At 40.2% G+C, this 19978-nt stretch overlaps 1 protein-coding gene and 1 long non-coding RNA gene across 9 annotated transcripts in view; one reads left to right on the plus strand and one right to left on the minus strand.

Moving 5' to 3' along the window:
- The window catches only part of KIAA0319L (KIAA0319 like), a 96474-nt gene extending 76531 nt beyond the window's left edge, over nucleotides 1–19943 (minus strand). For 3 of the 8 annotated variants that reach the window (XR_004325502.1, XR_004325503.1, XM_032495901.1), the window contains exons 1-2: nucleotides 19499–19706; nucleotides 16613–16779 (exon numbers count right to left, since the gene is read on the minus strand). Coding sequence is in view for 6 of the 8 variants with exons in the window: in XM_032495901.1 (XP_032351792.1) it covers nucleotides 16613–16751 (139 nt within the window). In the remaining 2 variants the exon portion in view is untranslated. Of the gene's footprint in view, nucleotides 1–16612; nucleotides 16780–19334; nucleotides 19443–19498; nucleotides 19710–19770 lie in introns of those variants that run through there. The other 5 variants (XM_014560581.2, XM_014560582.2, XM_032495902.1 and 2 more) reach the window with 5 other exon arrangements.
- Nucleotides 1993–13869, plus strand: LOC116668343. The gene is made up of 3 exons (XR_004325504.1): nucleotides 1993–2002; nucleotides 4683–4688; nucleotides 13729–13869. It is a non-coding gene; the product is annotated as an uncharacterized LOC116668343 (long non-coding RNA).
- Nucleotides 19944–19978: the final 35 nt, after the last annotated feature.

The following is a 19978-nucleotide window of genomic DNA, read 5'->3' on the forward strand; positions in this document are numbered from 1 at the left end:
TGCCTCCAGCATTCTTAAATCTCAGGTAAGGAGCCTGACTTCTCCAGCTAACTCGGAAACTGCTGGCTGGCAACCAAGAATGAAGCAGAGACAATGCCTGCTGCCTTAGGAACCACAATATTAAGGTCACTGGGAATTCATACTTTAACCAAATTCAAATAGTATCCCAATGGAAAAGCTGAGATGGTGGCAATGGGAGCAGAGAGAATGCCTCACCAGTATTAGTTGAAAAAAAAAAGAGCAGTTGATAAATTCTCCTAGAAAGGCGGGGGTAGTGCAGGGGGAACCAAGTTTCTGTGGAAAACTACACATGGTTAGGATATTTTATAGGCAAAATTTGCACTTACTTTTAACATTGATTGAAATGAATTCTTTTCTTGAAATATCACAATTTTATAATATGGTCAAAAATTCATTCAGCGGGGAGGGTACAGCTCCAATGAGAGAGTGCCTGCTTAGCATGAACAAGATCCTGGGTTCAATTCCCAGTACCTCTATTAAAAATTTTAAAAATTAAAGTAAATAAATAAACCTAATTACCTCCCCCCCTCAAAAAGAAATCGTTTAAAAAAAAAGAAATGCAAATACTTAAAAAACAAACAAACAAAAAGAATCCTTTGATAATTATACCTATAATGAACTATTACAAGCAGTAAGGCAGAAGCTTTAAATTTGGTGCTTAGGTCAGTGACTGACCTATGGATCCATACCACCTGCCTTCCTGAAGCTATCATCAAAAGGATGTGTTCGCTCAGAAGCAGTGGGGCTCAGTCAAGATGGCTGCCATATGAAAACGACACAAGCAGGCATGTTATCGATCTCAAAAGCAACTCACAGGAACTATTCAAAAACAAACCACCTCAGGGGGCACCCTCCAGCTTCCTTTTGACTATCAGCGTGTCTGTTACCTGCACACCCACTAATAAACAAATACAAAAATGGTTCCTTGTTACTCTCCACACCAGTTCTCTCCTGCGGGGGGTTAGCATATTCAGAAAGCAAGGCAGAGGAAGTAACTAAATTCTTTAAGGGCACAATCAGGTGTTATGAAGTTTGGAAAAAGCCAGGGTAATAACCATTGCCCTCTCTCTTCCTTTTCAAAAGGGCCAATACTTTTTTCCTCAGTTGCATACAGGTTAGATTGAAAGGTGGCAGTAGCCTCACAAAGCAGTCCTCTGAAAAGAAAATAATTACTATTCATCGCCTTTGCTGTGTGCCTAGCTTTCTTAAGAGCACAGTTTGTTAAATGTTATGGTTTAGGTAATTCGTTGAAACTAAACTAACAGCTAAACAAGAATCAATAGGCTTTGTGTCCATATTCTGACTCCTTTCCCTTGACTGAAATGTTCCCATTTTTCCCAAAGACCATTCTGGTCAAAGACAAACTCTCCATGGAAGAGTCTGCCCACCAAGAACCTCTCAGCCACTATTCCCATTAACTCTGGGTTGTCTGCTAAATGGAAAACAAGCTTCCAACAACTCATCACAAAACCTGAGTCTTATAGCACTTTTTTCTAGTTACAAATATTTGGAAGAGTAAGTCCTCTCCTATAAGACTGTTAATAAAGAAGCCTCAAAGGTACTGGATTGTGGCAAACTGCTGAAGAGAAAAAGAGTACCATGACATATCCTTAGAAGAGGGCAATATTTACAGACAGAAGAGGGGGGAAATGTTCCTTTAATCTACCTATAACTATACTTTACAGGTTAAAGGAACTATAAAAACCACCCTCATTTAATCTTGATTTAATAAGAAAATACATCCAGTCTCCAAGTGAGGTTCATACAGAACCCTCAGAAATTGTGTTAAAAATTTTGTTTTCAGAAGAAAACCCTGTATCAAGATCAATACCCTTATTTCATCTCACCCCATCTTCTGAACCCCACCCCACAAGACTGGTTAAGACTTCGACCCCTGAAATAAGACTGCCTGACTTAGAATACCAATCCAGTCTACTTACTAGCTATGTCATTTTGGCTCAGCATTTCTTGGTTTCTTCATGTGTAAAAATAGGAATGATAGCAGGGTTATCACAGATATAAAAGGAGATAAGCTATGCAAAGTATTAACACAGTGCCTGGTATGTAGTTAAAACTCAGTAATTACAGCTGCCATTACTTTTGTTGTTGTTATTACCCTTTATTTCAGCTCAGGCACCACTTCTTCCAGAAAATCTTCCTTGAAACCTTCACCCCAAAATTCCTCTCTTCTGCATATTCTACCTCTATCATAGTATTTTTCTCAGTGGATCATATTGGTCTCTCTACCTCATATACTCTGCCCTCTTTAAGTGCTGGGGTTGTATCCTGTGTCTCTGTATTTGTAGGCCCAGATGAATGCTTGGCACATAGTAGGCATTCAAAGAATTATTTGTTAATTTTTAAAGTTTACCCAGTATTTAAATAAATTTATGGGTTTTTTAAACTAACAAAATCTAGAAAAGATGTCAGCTCCAATATGGAATTACTTAAGTTTTAACCAAAATTCTTAAGGCTAATTCATTTCCTTGACTAAAAGAAGGGAAGGACAGGAGAGAAAAGCAAAGCCTCCAGTTCACTAAGAAATGAGAGACAGCTTTTTGAATTAAACTGGGGAGAACACTGAAGGGGAGGTATGATGAGAGATGTGCAAAAAGAGAAATTAAAGAAAAGCCAAATGGATTAAAAAGAGACAACTGAATCTAACAAAACCAGCCAGGAAACAGTCTTTCCTGCCTAAACACTAAACTGAAAAGTCTTTTCAAATCAAAAAGCAATCTTTCCTTATGAAAGGACCAACCAAATTTCAGGTCCCTGAGCTATCTATTTCAGACGGCTCCACTTCACTCAAAGGCAAGACAAGCTTTCACCATGGAACTTTCTGAACAAAGCAACAATGGAGAATAGCTTCCAGTTCACCTAGGCAAATAGTCATCCATCACTGATGACATCTAGATCCATTCAATTTCCCTTCTCCTGAGTAATGATGAGGAGAAAAAGAAAAAAAAACAACTCTATGTTCCGGTCACAGAGGTGAAAAATGAAAACCGGTCTACCACAATTCTAATGCCTTTAGCTTCTACCTGATACTTATTAATAAATCAAAGGTTTGCATTAATTGGATATGGTTGCTACAAAGTTTCAAAAGACCTATCTGTTAAGGTTTAGTCCAAAGCCATTTCACAATCAAGTCATAAGTTAGAGTATTAACCAAAACACTGGTATAGCTGAAAATAGCTCTCCTACCATCAAGTCACCTGCTCAGAAATGATACAGTCATCAAGGGCTTTATAATATTTAAAGGCAGATTGAAGACAAATGATTAAACTATGTACTTAAAAAAAAAACTGTAACTAGGGGGTTACTTGCTGCATACAATACACTCCGAATCTCCTGCTTCGCTTTTGCTCCCACCACCTTATGACTAAAAGACTCTGAAGAATGCTGTCAGCAAGGAGAGCACGCCTCCAAGCCACAGCATGAAAGAGCCCACACCTCTCTATGTAACAGTCTTTGTACTTCAAAAAGCACAGGTAGAAAATGATAACAGATAAACTTTGTTTATCTGTACATAAAAGAAGCTCTAAAAAGAAAGACTTTTTTTCCTAAAGAGAAAAGCCCCTAGACACAATGTCATGAATCTAGCATTCTCTGTAAGCCCACTTGTAGTAGGTATAGTTATTGTTAAGAACCTGCAGTTGATTGGTGTCTCTGACTGCAGACCTGATAAATTATCTGCATTCACAATCATACCAACCTTCTTACCAATCAAACCCACAATAAACCTTGAATCAGAGCACTGTTTTGTTTTGAGGGAAGGTTTGGGTGGGGAGTGGTTTTCTTTCTCTTTTTTCTTTCTTTCTTTCTTTCTTTCTTTCTTTCTTTCTTTCTTTCTTTCTTTCTTTTCTTTTCTTTCTTTCTTTCTTTCTTTCTTTTTGCTGGCTGGTTTTGTTGTTTCTAAAGAGAAGGTCATTTAGAGGGCTGCAGCAGAAATATGTATATTAAAAATACAGCTGCAAGCTTGGGAGGAAATAGGGAAATAATACAGCAAACCATGAAGTGTTATTCCAGCAGATACGGCCAATAGAGGAAAAATTAGTCAGTTTATCCATTAAAAATCTCTCTTTTTGGAGTATTATGTAAGTCTAATTAAAAAAAAAAAAAAAGGAACCCTGCAGTGGGCTGAACTGGGACATGTGAGGATTCAATACAACCAAGCTTCAGATGCTTAAATACCTCAAACTACTTTTTGCTTATAGCAAATCAAATGCAGGGCTACAGATACTTCCTCATCTGTGTGTAAATGAAAGCGAAACTATATGAGTAGTTAGTATTCTTAGAATTTTTAAGAGCCAGCTTATTTAAATTAAATCAAAGCTAATCTGTATCTGTACAGAAATAAAAATAATTTTCTTAGGGCTCTTATTCTCTAGACTTTACACAGCTGTACAGACTCTTCCCTCTATCCCTCCCTCTGTGAAAAGAAGTGAAAGAGCTCTGCAGGTTAAAAAACACTTCAAATGAATTTGGGAGAAGGAAATTCAAACAGATTATCGCTTGTCTCCTCAGCTTGCTATAAAACAGGGTTCAGCTCTTCCCTGCCCGACTCTTTGTGCTCCCACAGCACATCTTGGAATTTATCATGCTTCTTTATGTGCCTACATCTATCTCTGCCTCCATAGTGTGAACTCTCTGACAGCAAGAACTGGGTTTTATTTAGCCAGGGGCAGGGACTGAATTGTAGGTATCTACAGTGTGTACAAAACACCTAGATCTGAATTATCATTAAGTGATTTGAATTAAGCATCCTAGAGAAGGTATTAAAAATGCAGTATGCAGATAAATAAGGTCCTACGGGATAGCAAGGGAACTATATTCAATATCTTGTAATAATCTACAATGAAAAAGAATGTTTATATATATGACTGAATCACTATGCTGTACACCAGAAACTAACACAACATTGTAAATCAACTATACTTCAATTAAAAAAAGAATGCAGAATGCATATTTTAAGGCACTAAATATAAGACACACATATCAAGAACTAGGGATGACAAATACTAGAAAAGTGTAATCTGGAGAGGGACTGTACAGATCACAAGGTCTTGGGTTCAATCCCCAGTATCTCCATTAATAAATAAATAAATAAAATAAACCTAATTACCTACCCCCCACCAAAAAAAAAAAAAGTGTAACCTAAAGTCATCAACATATGTAGCATTGCCATTCAGTAATTTGGTATTGTTTAGTTTATTTACTGCAGACATGGCTGTCAATAGACTACATTTTTATGACATGTACTTCTCTATCTTTCCCTTATACCTCCATATTCAAGTTAATTGATTCTATTGACAGAAATAAAAATTTGGGCAAAATGGTCAACACTCCTCACTACCCAATTATCTAGTACGGATTCTGTCTAGCCACAGAGAAACTGGCCTTTCCTTATTCTTATCTGTAAAATGGCAATACTTCTCTGCTGCTTCAAAGTGACACTAATTCTAAGCAGGGCAATGAGGGTATCCAAATGTACCGTGGGGTCTCTCTCACATACCCACATACGCACACATATGCACACACACACTCCCCATAGGCACACAGGAAAACCCCTGAAAACACATCATACACAGAAGGCCTTCACTCTTTACCTCTTGCTCCCTACTGACAGAGGCAGCCACGCTGCCAAGGCAGCAACCACGTGAAATATGAAAGAGTGGGGGCGAAACAGCTCAATCAAAACAGCTTGGGGAAGGAAAGGAGGTATGCTTGTCAGTGAAAGTCTCCCTGGAAAGGCCAGAAAACTTTTCCTTCTGCCCTGATCATTCTGGGCAAATAACCCTGCTCAAGATCTGCTTACCAGCTGCTTCTGTTGGGCTTGGACAGGGCCTCCACAAGAACAGAAAACCTCCCCTCTACCAGGTCCAGAGATGGCCAGTGCCCGGGGGCATCCAGCAAAAGTAGGAACTGAGCAGAACAAGCAAGCCCTCACAAACAGAACTTCCCCAGCAACACTCCTCAAACTACAGCTGCAGGTTGACAGTGGTCATTTCTGGCGATGGGATTCACAGGAAGTAGTTATTTCTATCTGGAATATTCACTTCCTAAATTTTCTACATTAAGCATGTGTGATTCATAATCAGAAAAGGATTTTTTAAAAAAGGAAAGGAAATCAAGCAGTTAGAGATCGATGAAATAGAAGACATAGTTAGAAGAGAAGCTTTGCACTGCTTCAGCACATGGAGCTGTTTCTGCTTCAGGCCAAAAGCCATAGACTGACCCAGCAGGATGCAACTTTCTGAAGTAGAACCTGGCTCTTAGCTTCTCTCTACGAGGTTGCTTCATTTATTCTGATTAAGACTCACCCATTCTACCAGGCCTACTTCCATAAGCTTCCAGCTGACTCAGGTTGCCCTCAGTTAAGGACAATAAACACTGAGCTGTATCAAAAACACACATAAACAAAAAACAGAGAGGCCCTTTCTTAATAGGCAGAATGGCAGTCCCTTTAAAATTTTAAACCTGAATCTGAAATTAGAGTAGAGATGTAAAACCAAATCAATATAAACTCCCCATCTCCCAGGTCTGGTAACACAAGTCATTACCCTTATTACCTAAAGGTGTAAGAATCCACGAGCACACATTTATTTCAAATTGCTGGTGGATTAGAACCAAAGCATGTTAAGCCAGCTGGAAGAAAGAGGACGTTCCTAAAAACCCTGTCATTTGCTGGGAGAGTTTAAAAGGGGGAAATGAGATGAACTATCCTGGGTGTCCATCTTTAGGAGCAGATTCAGCAGTTGGTGGAGTTTCAGATACACCCTGGCCAGCATTCTCTCTGTTTTTGTTTCTCCTAGAACAGCACTTGTGATGGTTAACTCACCATTCAGGGACATTCATAGTTCCTTCTCATCTTGGGGTATTTCAATTTCCTTTTGTGATTGACCAGAGAAGTTCAGGATTTTTATCATTTGGTGCTTTCCTTGCATTAGAACTGTCTACCTGAGGGCCTAAGTAACAAACCTGATGCAGAAAAGACTTTCAAGAACTGACTGGCTGGGTATATCTAATATCCATGAAATCACCAGAGGACACACACATACTTCCAAATTGAGGGCAAAGGCTGCAGCTGCCGCACTTTTTCCAAATCTCCAGATAACCACCCTCACTACTTATTTAGGGATGTGGGTTATTAATGGTGGAGAGAGTGGGCTGGGTTGAAAGGAAGGCTGGAGATATATTCTATTATAGACAAGGCCTTCACCTACATAATTCTCAGCAGAAGGTTACTCTATTGAGACCAGCTTGAGACATCAAATTACCTCATCTCTTAGGATTCTGTAAGGAAAACTGGGTCTCTCTTGTCACTGAATTACCTTGAGACCCTAGGGAGGCCTCAGCCTCTTTGAAGGGAATCTTGATATCAGTAACACCTCATCCCTCTCGAAGAGAACTTCTGTTCCCTAGGAATGGCTAAGGAATCACTAGCCTGCAAGCTCCATAAGGGCAGAGACCATGTCTGCCTTACTCACCACTGCATTTCTAGTGCCTAGGATAGTAGGCACCCAGTAAATACGTTTGGAGGAAGGAAGGAACTAACTCTACAAGATACTACTGACACAAAATCCAAAAGTGCTCTTGAATTAGCCCCAGTCAAAACACTGTCCAGACCAAAAGACAGAGCCAACTTGGCCTAACCAGGGCTTTGCCAAGCGTGGGCACATCATCAGTGTTGCGGGGGGTGAACAAGGGCTGAGGGCCAAGTAGTGTCATGGCAGCAGAACAGAGTCCTCTTCCAGAGGAAAAGTATCTCTGGCTGAAGAAGGAAACAAGTAGCCAGTCATGCTCCAAGTGGCATGTTACAATTACAGAAAATGCACAATACAGCTCACCCTGTCATGCATTTTGACCAACCTCACGTCTGTCAAGCTATATGAATGGAGGCCTACTTTTCCTGACAATGCTGGAAAGGCCAGCTGCCAACATTATACTTTAAAAAATGTGGGAACTGAGATCTCACTGGACAGAGGTTTAAGGAGCCAGCAGAGACCTCAAACCTGCTGCCTACTGGGTCATCTGGGGATCAGACAAGAGTCTAACCAAACAGGATTTTATGTCATCACATCATAATGACTGCTGCTAACATCTGACGAACTGTTACTTATGTACCTGGGAGTAGGCTAAGTACTTTGGGTGAACATGTTATTTAATTCTCTTAACAATCCTATGAGAGGTACTGTCATTCTCATTTTGTAGATGAGGAATCTGATGAAAAGTGGGTTTCAGTAACACCACCTGGTATATAATAGAACCAGGACTCAGATTCAGGCTTGTCTGACTCCCAAGCCCATGTTCCATGCTCTTGGCCACTCTGCCTCCTGTCTGTTGCTCAATTGATAAATTAGATAGATGGTCAAGACCAGTTCTTATAACTTCACTCTAAAACATATCCAAGTACTGTCTGGAATCAAAAATGGCTAAAGGATCTTAACCATATGGACAGACTTTTCTTAAGGAAGCTCTTGGATAGAGGATCAGAAAGAAAGTTCAAAGAGCAGGTCTTCAAACCAAGAGCTATGAATTTTGACCCAAACTCTTCAACACCAATCACCTGAGAATAGATGTCCAAACATTACCCACATACATAGTTTTGATCATGTTCCTACTGATTCCACACAATGCCTTGAACTGGAAGCTGTTTCAATTAGTAAGACTTTTATAAAATCTCCAAAATAAGCCAAGGGGCCTTGCTTTGGTCCTGCAAATGTTATTTTTTTTTAATAAATTTCTCCACTACTTTATTATTTCCTCCCTTAAGGAATTTCTGAGCAGAGTCAATTTAAGACAGCTTTTAAATTGAATTGGATTTACTACCCAGTTATGCCATATTCTTATGCCTCTTCAGTTTGGCACACAAGTTAGTAAATAAGTTTATGCTTGCACAATGTTCCTAAAAGAAAAAAAGAACCCACCAAAATTAGCTTTCCAAGATAGAGAGAAGGACTTAAGATGATTATCTTTTACTGAAGAGTATTTAAGCAATGGACAATTACTTCAGTTCACTGGGAAAGAGGCTTTTAGAAGTTTTTGATTGGTTTACTTTGGTCAATTAAATTGTGATATAAGAAGATCCCACAGATTTGCTCAATGCCAGCTGAATTTTAGAATCAAAAAGCTTGCATGGTTTATGTTAACAGCCAGAAAACTATCTTCCCCCAGCTGCCAGTACTCAAGTCATTATCACAATCTGAGGAGACAGATTTAGGATTAATAATTTATTACCTTCCTGTACTGCAATGTAGTTAAGAATATAGGACAGTTTGGCAGGAGAAAGTTCCCGCTGAAGGCTCATCATTATGAGGTTAGTTCCATTAGTCATCCACCTTAAATTAGGTGCCCAGCAGATACAAGAAGAGCACAGGGGTATAATGCCACCTAAAAAGCCTCAAAAATGCTTTTCTCCTAAAGACAAAATCAATGCATGTTCAAAATATACTGCTCTTTTAAAGATAAAAGATACCACTTGGTCTGACTGGTACAACAGGGGCTACAGCCCTCAAAGCACAATTAAAAGGTAGGGGCAAAGGAGAAAAGTGAGTTTAGGTGACTTCTGTCTGCCAGGGGCAAATGCAAGCAGTTATGAGAACAGAACAGAAATGGCAACTAGTGGGGAAAAGACCTCTTGTTAAGCCAGAAACTGTCTTTGTCCCATCTACAGTCTCTGTGGGGGCTGAGGGTGATAATTAATCTCTCTCACCCAGAGTTTAAGACTAATTAAAAAACAAAACATGGCAGTTAGAGGTAGATGGAGACAAAAAAGATCACCTTTGTAGTAAGTGATAAGGTGACTGGAGAACAACAGCTTAGATATACAATCCCAAATGGGCTGTCTAATACTTTTCCATACTGAATTAAACTTACCATTTGGACAAATGTAGGCTGTCCTGGCATGGGCAGACCCAGTTAGAGCATGGCAGGGAGAGAACACATGAAAATCCTGAAGATTGGTCATTCCAAACAACAGAATTCTTTTCCAGTCTCACCAATCAGAAAAATCACTCTTCCACTCATAGAGAGAGCCAGAGAAAAGGTGGGAAAAAAGAGCAAAGATTACCTTCCAAATATTGTTCCCACCTGGGAAGTAAAGTGCCCGCCTAATGGGCCCAGATTGAAAAGCAGAGTAGGAAAGATTGATTCTCCTTAACATGTATATTCCAAGGTGGTCCTATTTCCAGCATTATCTTTAGGTTAATCAAACAAACCTCTACTGCTACTACTACGTGCTAGATGTTAGGTATGCACGTATGAGTAAGACAGTTTCATGAAGCAGACAGACACATAAGCAGGTAATCATAATAGATTTCTGCTCCTACCAGACTCACCATCTACCATAAAGAACTATAAAATTGAACAGAATATACAAACAACTGTTTTTAGCCAGGAGATAACAAGCAGTGCAAGGTTACAACATCTGGGAGAAGGGAAACTTGAAGTGAGCTGCATAATTGCCCAGTTCTCTTTAAGGGACAACTTCCCAACCACAGCACAGAAAGCTGGAACCCTAACAGAACAGAGCGGTCTCACTGAGACCAAGGAGTAGAGATCTGAGTTTGGCTAGAATTTGAGTGGTAAGACACTGGAGAAGGAGCTGGGAAAAGAAGGGATCCCAAAAGGCTAAGGGCGGGGACATAAGGGCACAGGGCATGAGCACCTGTGGTTTATTACATGCTAGATGTTACAGGGATGAGAGGGAAAAAGCAGCACTAGGAGCAAGCAGTGCTGGGATAGGAGGCAGGAGCATTTTGGAATTTTGGCTCTGCAAGACTGAAGAAACCACATTAACGCCACAGACTAGCAGACACTAGGAAGGCTTTATCTTAGGGGTAAGGACCACACTCTCGGACAAGACCTACTATGAACCTCTCCTAACAAAGCCTAAAACCACACAGTATAACGTGACATAATAATAACAGAAATGTATAGACATCATGAGAACATTAAAGAATAAGTTCAAGGGCTTCAGAGAAAGCTCCAGAAAGGAGCTTATGCTTACCTGAATCAGAATATATCAGACAGAATGGTCACAGCATATGCAGAGGAACAGAGCACTCTACAAACAGGGATTTGAATATGGAGGAAAAAAGGGAGTATAGAATGACTCAGGGATTTCTACCTCAGAATACGAGGGGAGATAGTCTTTTCACCACTACACGGAATAAAGGAGGGCGAAAGGTAAAAGATCAGGGGTTCAGTCTTGACACATTAAGGTAGAAGTAGCTGGGAGACAGCCAGTTGGAGATGGCTATGTGGCTGGGGCCCAGGAGGGAAGTGAATGAACACTAATAAATTTGGGAGTAGTGAGCACACAGGTTACAATTATGGAAAAGAATGAGATTGCCCAGGGAGGGCACAGAAGAGCAAGAAAAGGAAGGGTAGGAACAGAACCCTGAAGAAGAAAACATTTAAGAGACAAGCTGAGACGGGAGTGAGGAAAGAATAGTGTGATGCATCGGCTGGAAGGAGAACAAAAACAGCACGACGTATAACTCAAGGAAACTGAGGAAAGGGTATCAAGAAAGCAGTCAAAGGCGTCAAATGCAGCAGAGGTGTTAAGGTAAAAAGTAAAGGTGTCCAACTTGGGAGGTCCCTGGTTACCTCGGTAAAAGCCAATGTTTAGGCAGAAGCCAGACCTCACTGGATTCAGAAGAGGACAGAGGCGGGAGAATGGAGACAGCAAACGTGTTACAACACGAATGAATATTGAATACGTTAAACTAAATGAAAGAAGCTGGACATAAAAGGCCACATACTGTATGAATCCATTTATATTAAGTGTCCTTCATAGGCAAATCCACAGAGTCAGAAAGTCAGATGAGTGATTTCCAGAAGCTAGGGAGAGGGAGGAATAGGGAGTGACTACTAATGGGTATGAGATTTCTTTTAGGGGGTGAAGAGAATTTCTGGAATTAAACAGTGATATTAAATCTCAATTTAAAAAAAACCAAAAACCTCCTCTAATCTCTTACTACAGAACTCCTAAATCCTACCCAACTATTTAGCCCTACATCTACTGATTTGTATTAAGTGAAATTACTCTCTTTAATGAGAGAGGTTCCTTGAAGACAGAGCCTCATCAATTTTCTCCTGGACTACTATTTCATTAGCTTCCTAACAGACATCCTTACCTCTAGTCCTGACCTCCCTCCCTTTCCATCTTCCTCTCATCCCCACCATTATCATTCTTCTATATTCCAGCAAAAATTATCTAGAAATTTACCAGTATTATTCTTCTGCTTAAAATTTTCAATAGGTCCCAATTTCCTAAGGCAATTTCCAAAACAGAACGTTAGCTTACCAGAGGTACACAAGACAAATCACTGGGGTCTGGAAAAAAAAAATTAAAACTATTTATATTTATTTTTTTAGTTGATTCTTTCAAGGTTTTGTTTTTGTTATCTCTCATATACATAGGACATTAGTACAGTGATGCTTATTATAATGGGGAAACAGCCATATATTGGGGTATATCTTCAACTTTTTTTTATGGATTGAGTGCATAATCAAGAAAATGTGTAAACCACATGCTTTTAAAGATTAAAATCAAGGCTTCTTCGCATGGCATACAGGCTTCTTCATGACCTGGCTACCATCTACCTCTTCAGGAGTTGCTGTTCCAGCTGTGCTCTGTATTCCAGCACCACTAAACTGCTTGTAGAGTTTTCTCCAAACTCTTTCACAATTCTGTGCTCTTGCTCTTGCATTCCCACTGCCTGGGAATACCCTTCAAACCCTCTGAATTCACCTTTCAAAATTCTGTTCAGGCATCAGCTTCTCTGGAGAGCACTCCTCAGTTCTTCCTCTTCCTCTCTGAGCTGAATGCTTCTCTGGGTGCAGCACCTTCGGGGCACTGCCTCTCTCTGTCTTTTCACTTACCACATCACAGGATTTATAGATCTACCTCCCTCATTAAACTGGGAGTTCTCCCAGGGCAGGAATTGTGTTGTACTCATCTTTATCACCCTCATGCCTAGCCTAGGACAGACTCCTAATAAGTTCTCAAAAATTGGTTCTGAATTGAATACTTTTTCTCTGTATTCAAAATACTTATTAACTAACTCTGTAATCTACTTTCCAGAAACAAGGGAACAACAGTAAGTTTTCACAGCCTTTTGTTAGCTTTAGGAGTACACTATTGGCCTCTATGAGTCTCCTTGGTTGGGATCTCCAAGGCTGGTTCCCGCTCACATGTTGGTGCACACACAGCTCTTCAGATGTACACATTCTTTCTTTAGATCTGTTCATATGTTTGTGAATATTTTAATCAGATCTTGCTGTTCTCAAAGGCATTATGTATCCTTAAAGTGCCTTCACATACCTCTGCTCGGATTGTGCTCATTTTAAATGAAGCTTTAACTTTCAAACTCTCAAATGACAGATTGTGTTGATTTTAACATTTAATTCTCAAAAGACAATCCCCTTTGCTAATTCATTATTCAGTCAACAAATATTTTTATGGTGCATCTACTATGTGCCAAGCCCTTGGTACTTGCTAGGAATAGCTGGCTTAAGCAAAACAGGCAAAATCTCTGCTCACAAGAAGCTGACAATCTATTTCAGGAATTTCCAAATTCTTGGGGTCACTTTACGTTTGTCTCCAGATACTGATAATCCCCAGATCCAAAATGCTATTTTTTAAGCCATTTAATAATTAACATTAAGTAGAAAAATAGTGATCCAACGGCCCACAAGGAAAACACAGAGCATCTTTTATCAGACAAATTATAATCACTTCTTTCTAGCAATGGGCTCTAACACTGAACCCAAAGCTGAAATAAAAAAGAAGCCCACTATACATAAGTCAGTGGGTATCTGTCGCTCTCCCAGGTATGAAGAAACTGCTAAGTGGTAAACAGGAATGGGGATAACTGGACAGATTCCTTATTTTGGTTAGTTTTTCAGGAATAATTTCTATAATCCATGAGCTAAGTAACAGCAGCAAACAGTCAAGAATGTATTTTATCAAGGAAAACTTATATGAGTTCAGATAAAAACAACAAACTCATAAGCAGAGAAATATTGACTCAAGCTACCAACAATAGGTTTTTGCTACAATCGTGTTGCTTTTTCAGGTAGGTTTTTTCTCCTTATAAAGGGTTAATATGTACCCTGGAAAGCACAGGAAAGTATAAAGAGATAATTCCACTAATCAAAAAAATAAATAAACATTTAGTTATATAACTTGTTTCAGACTTTCTGTTATATACATTTTTTTCTTTTCACAAAATCGACACCAATTTTGAATCTGAATATGCAGTTGTATTCCTGCTTTTCCACTTAAAATTAGGAGAACTTCCCATGTACTTATTCTTCTAAAATGTGAGTTTTGAGATCATGTAATATTCCACCACGTGGACATACCATAATTTCACTACACTCCTATTGTGGGGCAGGTTGTAGCAATGTTTTGTAACACAGAATAGATGAGTGTTGATGAATGCTCTCATTCACAACCATCTAAATATGTCCTTGAGGTAAATTCTTAAAAGGGGAATTACCAGGTCAAAGGGTATGAACTTTTTTAGGATGATTTATGCCAAAAAGTTCTCTGTTCAAATTCTCCAACACCCCTTGGGAGCACTAGATATTTTTACTTTGATCTTCATCAATACGATAGGTTAAAAAGGATTTCTCATTTTAATCTGCAGCTCTTTGCTTAGTAATGAGAATGCACATTTTTTAAAACACCTATTAAGTCATTTTAATTTCTTACTTATGATACGCTCTCTGTCTCATTCATTTTCACTATTACGACATTGTGTTTTTTTTTTAATTGATGTAAGAAAGCTCTGATAAATTAAAATATATAACAAATCTGTCTGTCATGTGTTGCTTGCATGTTCCCTCAGTTTCAACACACAAGATTTTTGGTTCTTCCACGATAAAAGCTCCAAAATTTTCTAAAATGTAACTAGTACAATCCAATTCCCACGAGAACCACTACTAACAATACCACTTTTGCACCTTTTCACTCAATCTGTTCATTAGGGTGCTGTTTTTAAGTACCAAGCTCCAGGGATACTAAAGACTAGCCTAATGAGCCCATGATATTATGTTTAACCAACTAGCTTGGAAAATACAGTAACACTCAGAAATGCTACTTCTTCCCCTATACCCAGAATCTCTCAAATAGCAAGCTGCTCATCCTGGTTCAGGGCAAAATCAGTCTTTGGTCCTCCAAAAAAAAAATCACCTGTGGCTGGAAGGCAACATAGCAGAAGAAAAAGAATGCAGGCTCTAAAACGGAAAAAACTGGATTTAGATTCCTGGCTCTGTCACGTTTTTGCTGTGTGACCCTGGTACTTTTCCCATCATGAGCCTCAATTTCCTTATCTACAAAATAAAACTATTCATTTTAAGGTTATCATAAGGATTAAATGAGATACGTAATGTTTATAACCAGGGGTCTGGTATGTTACAGGTACACTTAAAAAAATGTCATTTTCCTATTCTGATGGTGTTAAATCAGTTACTTATTTAATTCAAATGATCTTACATAAAATGTTGGCCTGAAATAGTTAGCTGTCTCAGCAAAGCATCATCTGGGTGAAAAACATTCAGGTCAGCTTTCTGTCAACTGCAATTTCCACTGCTATAATTAAGCAATCATCGACCACCACTGCAAAACAACAAAAACCCCAAGGCTGATGTTACTAAATTGCTAAATACAGTAATTACTTGATTCTCAAGATCATGGCCACCAATTCCTTTAGGAAAGCAACAGAAATCCTTATAATCATAGGAGCAAAAGGCTGCTTAGTTATCCCAGACAGTGGTCTCTACAACAGAAGTCTTTTGGTCACTGCCCAGAACAGGCAGCATACTCAGAAGTCGTTCTCAAATTGCTATTTTCACACATTCCATACTCTGAAAGAACAATGTCAAAAAAAGAACCAAAAGGAAAAAAAAGGATATCCTTTGAAATTTAGCCTTCTTGGCACTTTTTCCTGGCAAGAGGTTCAAGACTGGTGAAATAATCTCTAAGAGGAAAGCATATTTTATAAAAATCTATCAGCATAATCCCTCTCTATGGAAAAAGCAAGGAACAAATTCTCCCTCTAAGTGTAGAGTGTTTATCTCTTCAGGAAAGAAAACAAAATACCATTTACTAAGCATCCCATGTTTAGAGCACTGTGCTACACACTTTACTTATATTATCTTTTTTTTTTTTTTTGTATTTTTAAATTGAAGTATACTCTTTTAAATCAAGTTATGAGGTGGGTCTTATCCTTCCTAACAGACAATAGGTAACTTGCTCAAAGTTTTATAGTTAAGTGGAAAGAAACATCCAGCTCCAGGACCCAGCTCTGTCTAACTTTGAAACCTTTTTTTTTTTTTTTCATTACATCTTCATCAAATATGAAAATTATCATGATCATGCCAGTTCTCCCTTAAGATTTAAATTTTGGTTCTAAGACAATAAACAAACTCAACAAACTAAGTGTCCACCAAAAGGATGACTATTTCTGTCAATTAGCAGATTGCTTTCCTGGCTCCTAGTATTTAAAATGAACTGAAGAACTCATACAGAGTACCCTTTAAAAAAAAAATCTTAAATATATAAAGAAAATGGTACCTGTTGACAACCACAGAGCACTGAAGCAGAAGCAAATATAAATCAGGTACAGACTTCTCAACCACTTCACAAATGTCTGCCAAAAAAATCCTGATAAAATCCAGGAAGCAGCACTTGGCTTGATTCCCAGGTTCTCCATGGCCTTCCAGACAGGCAGAACAAGTCCACTAGAAAGACAGAAAAAGAAGAAATTATATGCCAAGTAATTAATAATTGATTCCTCGAAATGTGGAATGCTAGAGAGTGTGAGAGATTAGGGAGAAGAAAAATTTCAAGGTTTGTCTTTCATTGCTCTTACCTGCCCATAAATTTCAAACCTGAGCTTTGGCATAGCCTATAATTATCAGGATAAAAACACAGCAAGGATATGAAATGAATCTACAGTAAAACTGAAACACTTTATATTCCATTATTTTCCAGTCTAACAGTTAATCATCTATGTGGAAGAATGGGAAGAGCGCCAGACTGAAAAAAAAAAGATTTGAGTTTCAGTTCCAGTTCTGCTATTAACAACTTTCAGACTTTATCCAAACACTTTCTTATCTATGAAAAGAAGAGTATGGAGCATCAGAGGTAAACTAATCTGGAGGTTTTTCTAGCTTTGTTTTCTAGAAGTTTTAATGTGATTGTCTTTAGGCAGGGCATGCACTCTCCAGTTTGTTACTGTCCCCACCACTCTTATCTTTAAAATCTATCCAGTTTACACTTTGATGTCACCTCCTTGATCCTTAGAATCATTTGCAATTCCTGACTTAAATTCATATATCCATTCAACAAATATTTACACAGCTCCTATTATGTACCAGGCATTGTGTTGGCTACTCTAGAATCTAGGTGCTGAATGATTTAGGTCCCTTCCAGAAGAGAAAATGATTTTCCATCAGTTTTTCTCTCTTATACAACTTTCCTATATTGTATAAATTATTACATAAATCTTGGCAACATTACAAAGGTTGCTTCTGAAGAAGCAATTCATTTATCTTCAGTCCTAAAAATGCACCTGTCATCAATGTCTGGCAAACGGCATAAACTCACAACACCCGGCCAGCATTGTATGGGCTGGAGAGCAATAGTGACTAATACCAGGAAACAGACCCGCACACAGAGCTGCAAAACTAAGGTACAGTCCACCCAAGAAAAACTTTTCACTGAGCCTCAAGCATCTGAAGGACTTCATCTTTCTCATTCACTTCCATCCATTCCTATTTCTAGTGGTTTGTATGTTAGGGATCAGGAGGCAAAAAAGAGGTGTGTGGGCCAGAAACATGTTCAAGAGATTATGAAATGGAGCCTAAGTTAGAAAGTATATCCGGCAACTTTTCTAGCCTCCCAAGATGGAAGAGGTGAGTGTGACTGTGTGTGTGTGTGTGTGTGTGACTGTGTGTGTGTGTGTGTGTGTGTGTGACTGTGTGTGTGTGTGTGTGTGTGTGTGTATGAATCTTACCCAACACACTTCTGCCTACCACAAAAGGATTTTAAACTCAAGGTGACTCAACACCTGTCATCAATAGCATGGCAGGTGGGCGACAGAAGCATGAAAGAAATGAATAGGTTTTGAAAATGGGAGTAATAAACACCACTGGGTTAGCAAGCTGATTAGAAGTGCAATGTCTCACAAACCATGCAAGAGAGAGAAGCAGAGTTATTTTCACGTGAACTCACAACCAGTCATTCCTCTGAAACCTACAATTGCCTAAAGGCACAAATCACTGCTAGGGTCCAGTCAAAGGCTTGCTGACCAGAGGCAGGAACAACACATCACCAAGATCCAAATGGTTTGTAACATTATCAAAGGGAAACAGCCCAGGGAGAGAACACACACCCCCACAATACTTGACAAATGAAAATCTAAAAAAGCTTGCAATAGTTCTGGCATTTAGGGCGTTACAAGTACACTCGAAATAAAAGCACTCTCTGTTGCAGCAGCTGTTCCCACAGAGCAGGGGGTAATGTTTACTTAATACTTCAGGTTGATGGGGGATGTATCATAGTTCAGTCTGTCAGCTACATACGTGAACTCCATTTATGTACCCAGCGATAAGATATGTTTGAACAACGATAGAGCACGTCTGAAACAGCCAATTCAGCTGGTATGAGTAATCAAGAATAAAGCTCTTTTAAAAGTCTCGTATTTGGGAAAGTTACAGAACAGACTGCCATGAATAGCTTTGCTTATATCTGCAGACATTGTTTTCCAAATAGCTGGGAAAATGAACAGATTGTTCTGGGAGGTCGTTTTTCTAATTTGTTCCTAGCTTCCAGTCTGTTAATCAGTTAAGAAAGCACAAGGAGAGTCAGCTAATGCTCTTCACTAACTGCATCTATTGTCGGGTGGGCATAACCACCACGAGGTGAGAAAAAGCAAAGCTTTCCTGGAATCCCACGTTAGGTCTCCTTCTCTCTTGACTTCCTTCATTTCACCTTTGTGCTCACTGTAGCCACCAAAGGACCCCTCTTGGGTCAAAATTTTCCAAGTCCCGAATAAGGCACGTTTCGCGTTATAATTTACAAGTAGAGCTCAGCCCCGCCCCCCCTTATTCTGCATCAACTTTGTCTTGGTAGGGAGAACAAACACTAGAGTCAGCAGCTAAGGGCGAGGGAGGAAGGAGGTCAGCACGCCTCGAGCCCGGTCTGTCAGTCAGTCAGCAAGGGATGGAGGGGGCCGCATGACCAGGCCAGGCCCAAAAGATGCGGGGTTCAGCCTGGGACTCCAGCTCCGCACCTGCAAAGCCAGAAGCAGTTGGCTACCCAAGCCGGGCCAGGAGCGCCACCTCTGGGTCCCAGCAACCGGCTAGCGCACCCCCAGAAGTCGCCCGTACCGCTTGCCCCTCCCCTGGGCTCGTGGTCCTCGGCCTGGCAGGCAGCCAGCCGCCCCCGGCCACCTACCGGGGCTCAGGGCCACAAGGCGGGGCCCCGGGTCTCGGCGGCCTCCGCCTCCTCCCGGTCCATGGGGTCGGAGCCCCAACCTTCGCTCCCCTCACCCTGAGGAGGAGGAAAAGAAAGACGGGAGTGCGGCTTCCCCACCCGGCAAGCTCCCTCTCGCCTCAGCCTCCCAGAACAGCAACGGCGGCCGGAAACACCGCCCCCTCCCACCTCCCAGGGCTCAACCCGGAAACACACTCTTCACGCTAAGCAATCTCTCCTGCTACCCCCCGCACCGGAAGCTCGATTCCAGCCGCGAGCCCGAGGGGGAGGAGGGGCAGTGCTGGGGAGGGTAGAACTACGCACGAGCGAAGGAACCTGAGTCCCCAGGCTGTCGCCTCCCGCTCTCCAGAGGCGGTCTGCACCTTCACCCGCCCGCTGCGAACCCCAGGCCCCAGACTCGGGCAATACCCACAAGCAAAATGGCGGCAACGGCAGCATACC

This window comes from Camelus ferus, chromosome 13, assembly GCF_009834535.1.
Source record: "Camelus ferus isolate YT-003-E chromosome 13, BCGSAC_Cfer_1.0, whole genome shotgun sequence".
NCBI lineage: Eukaryota > Metazoa > Chordata > Mammalia > Artiodactyla > Camelidae > Camelus > Camelus ferus.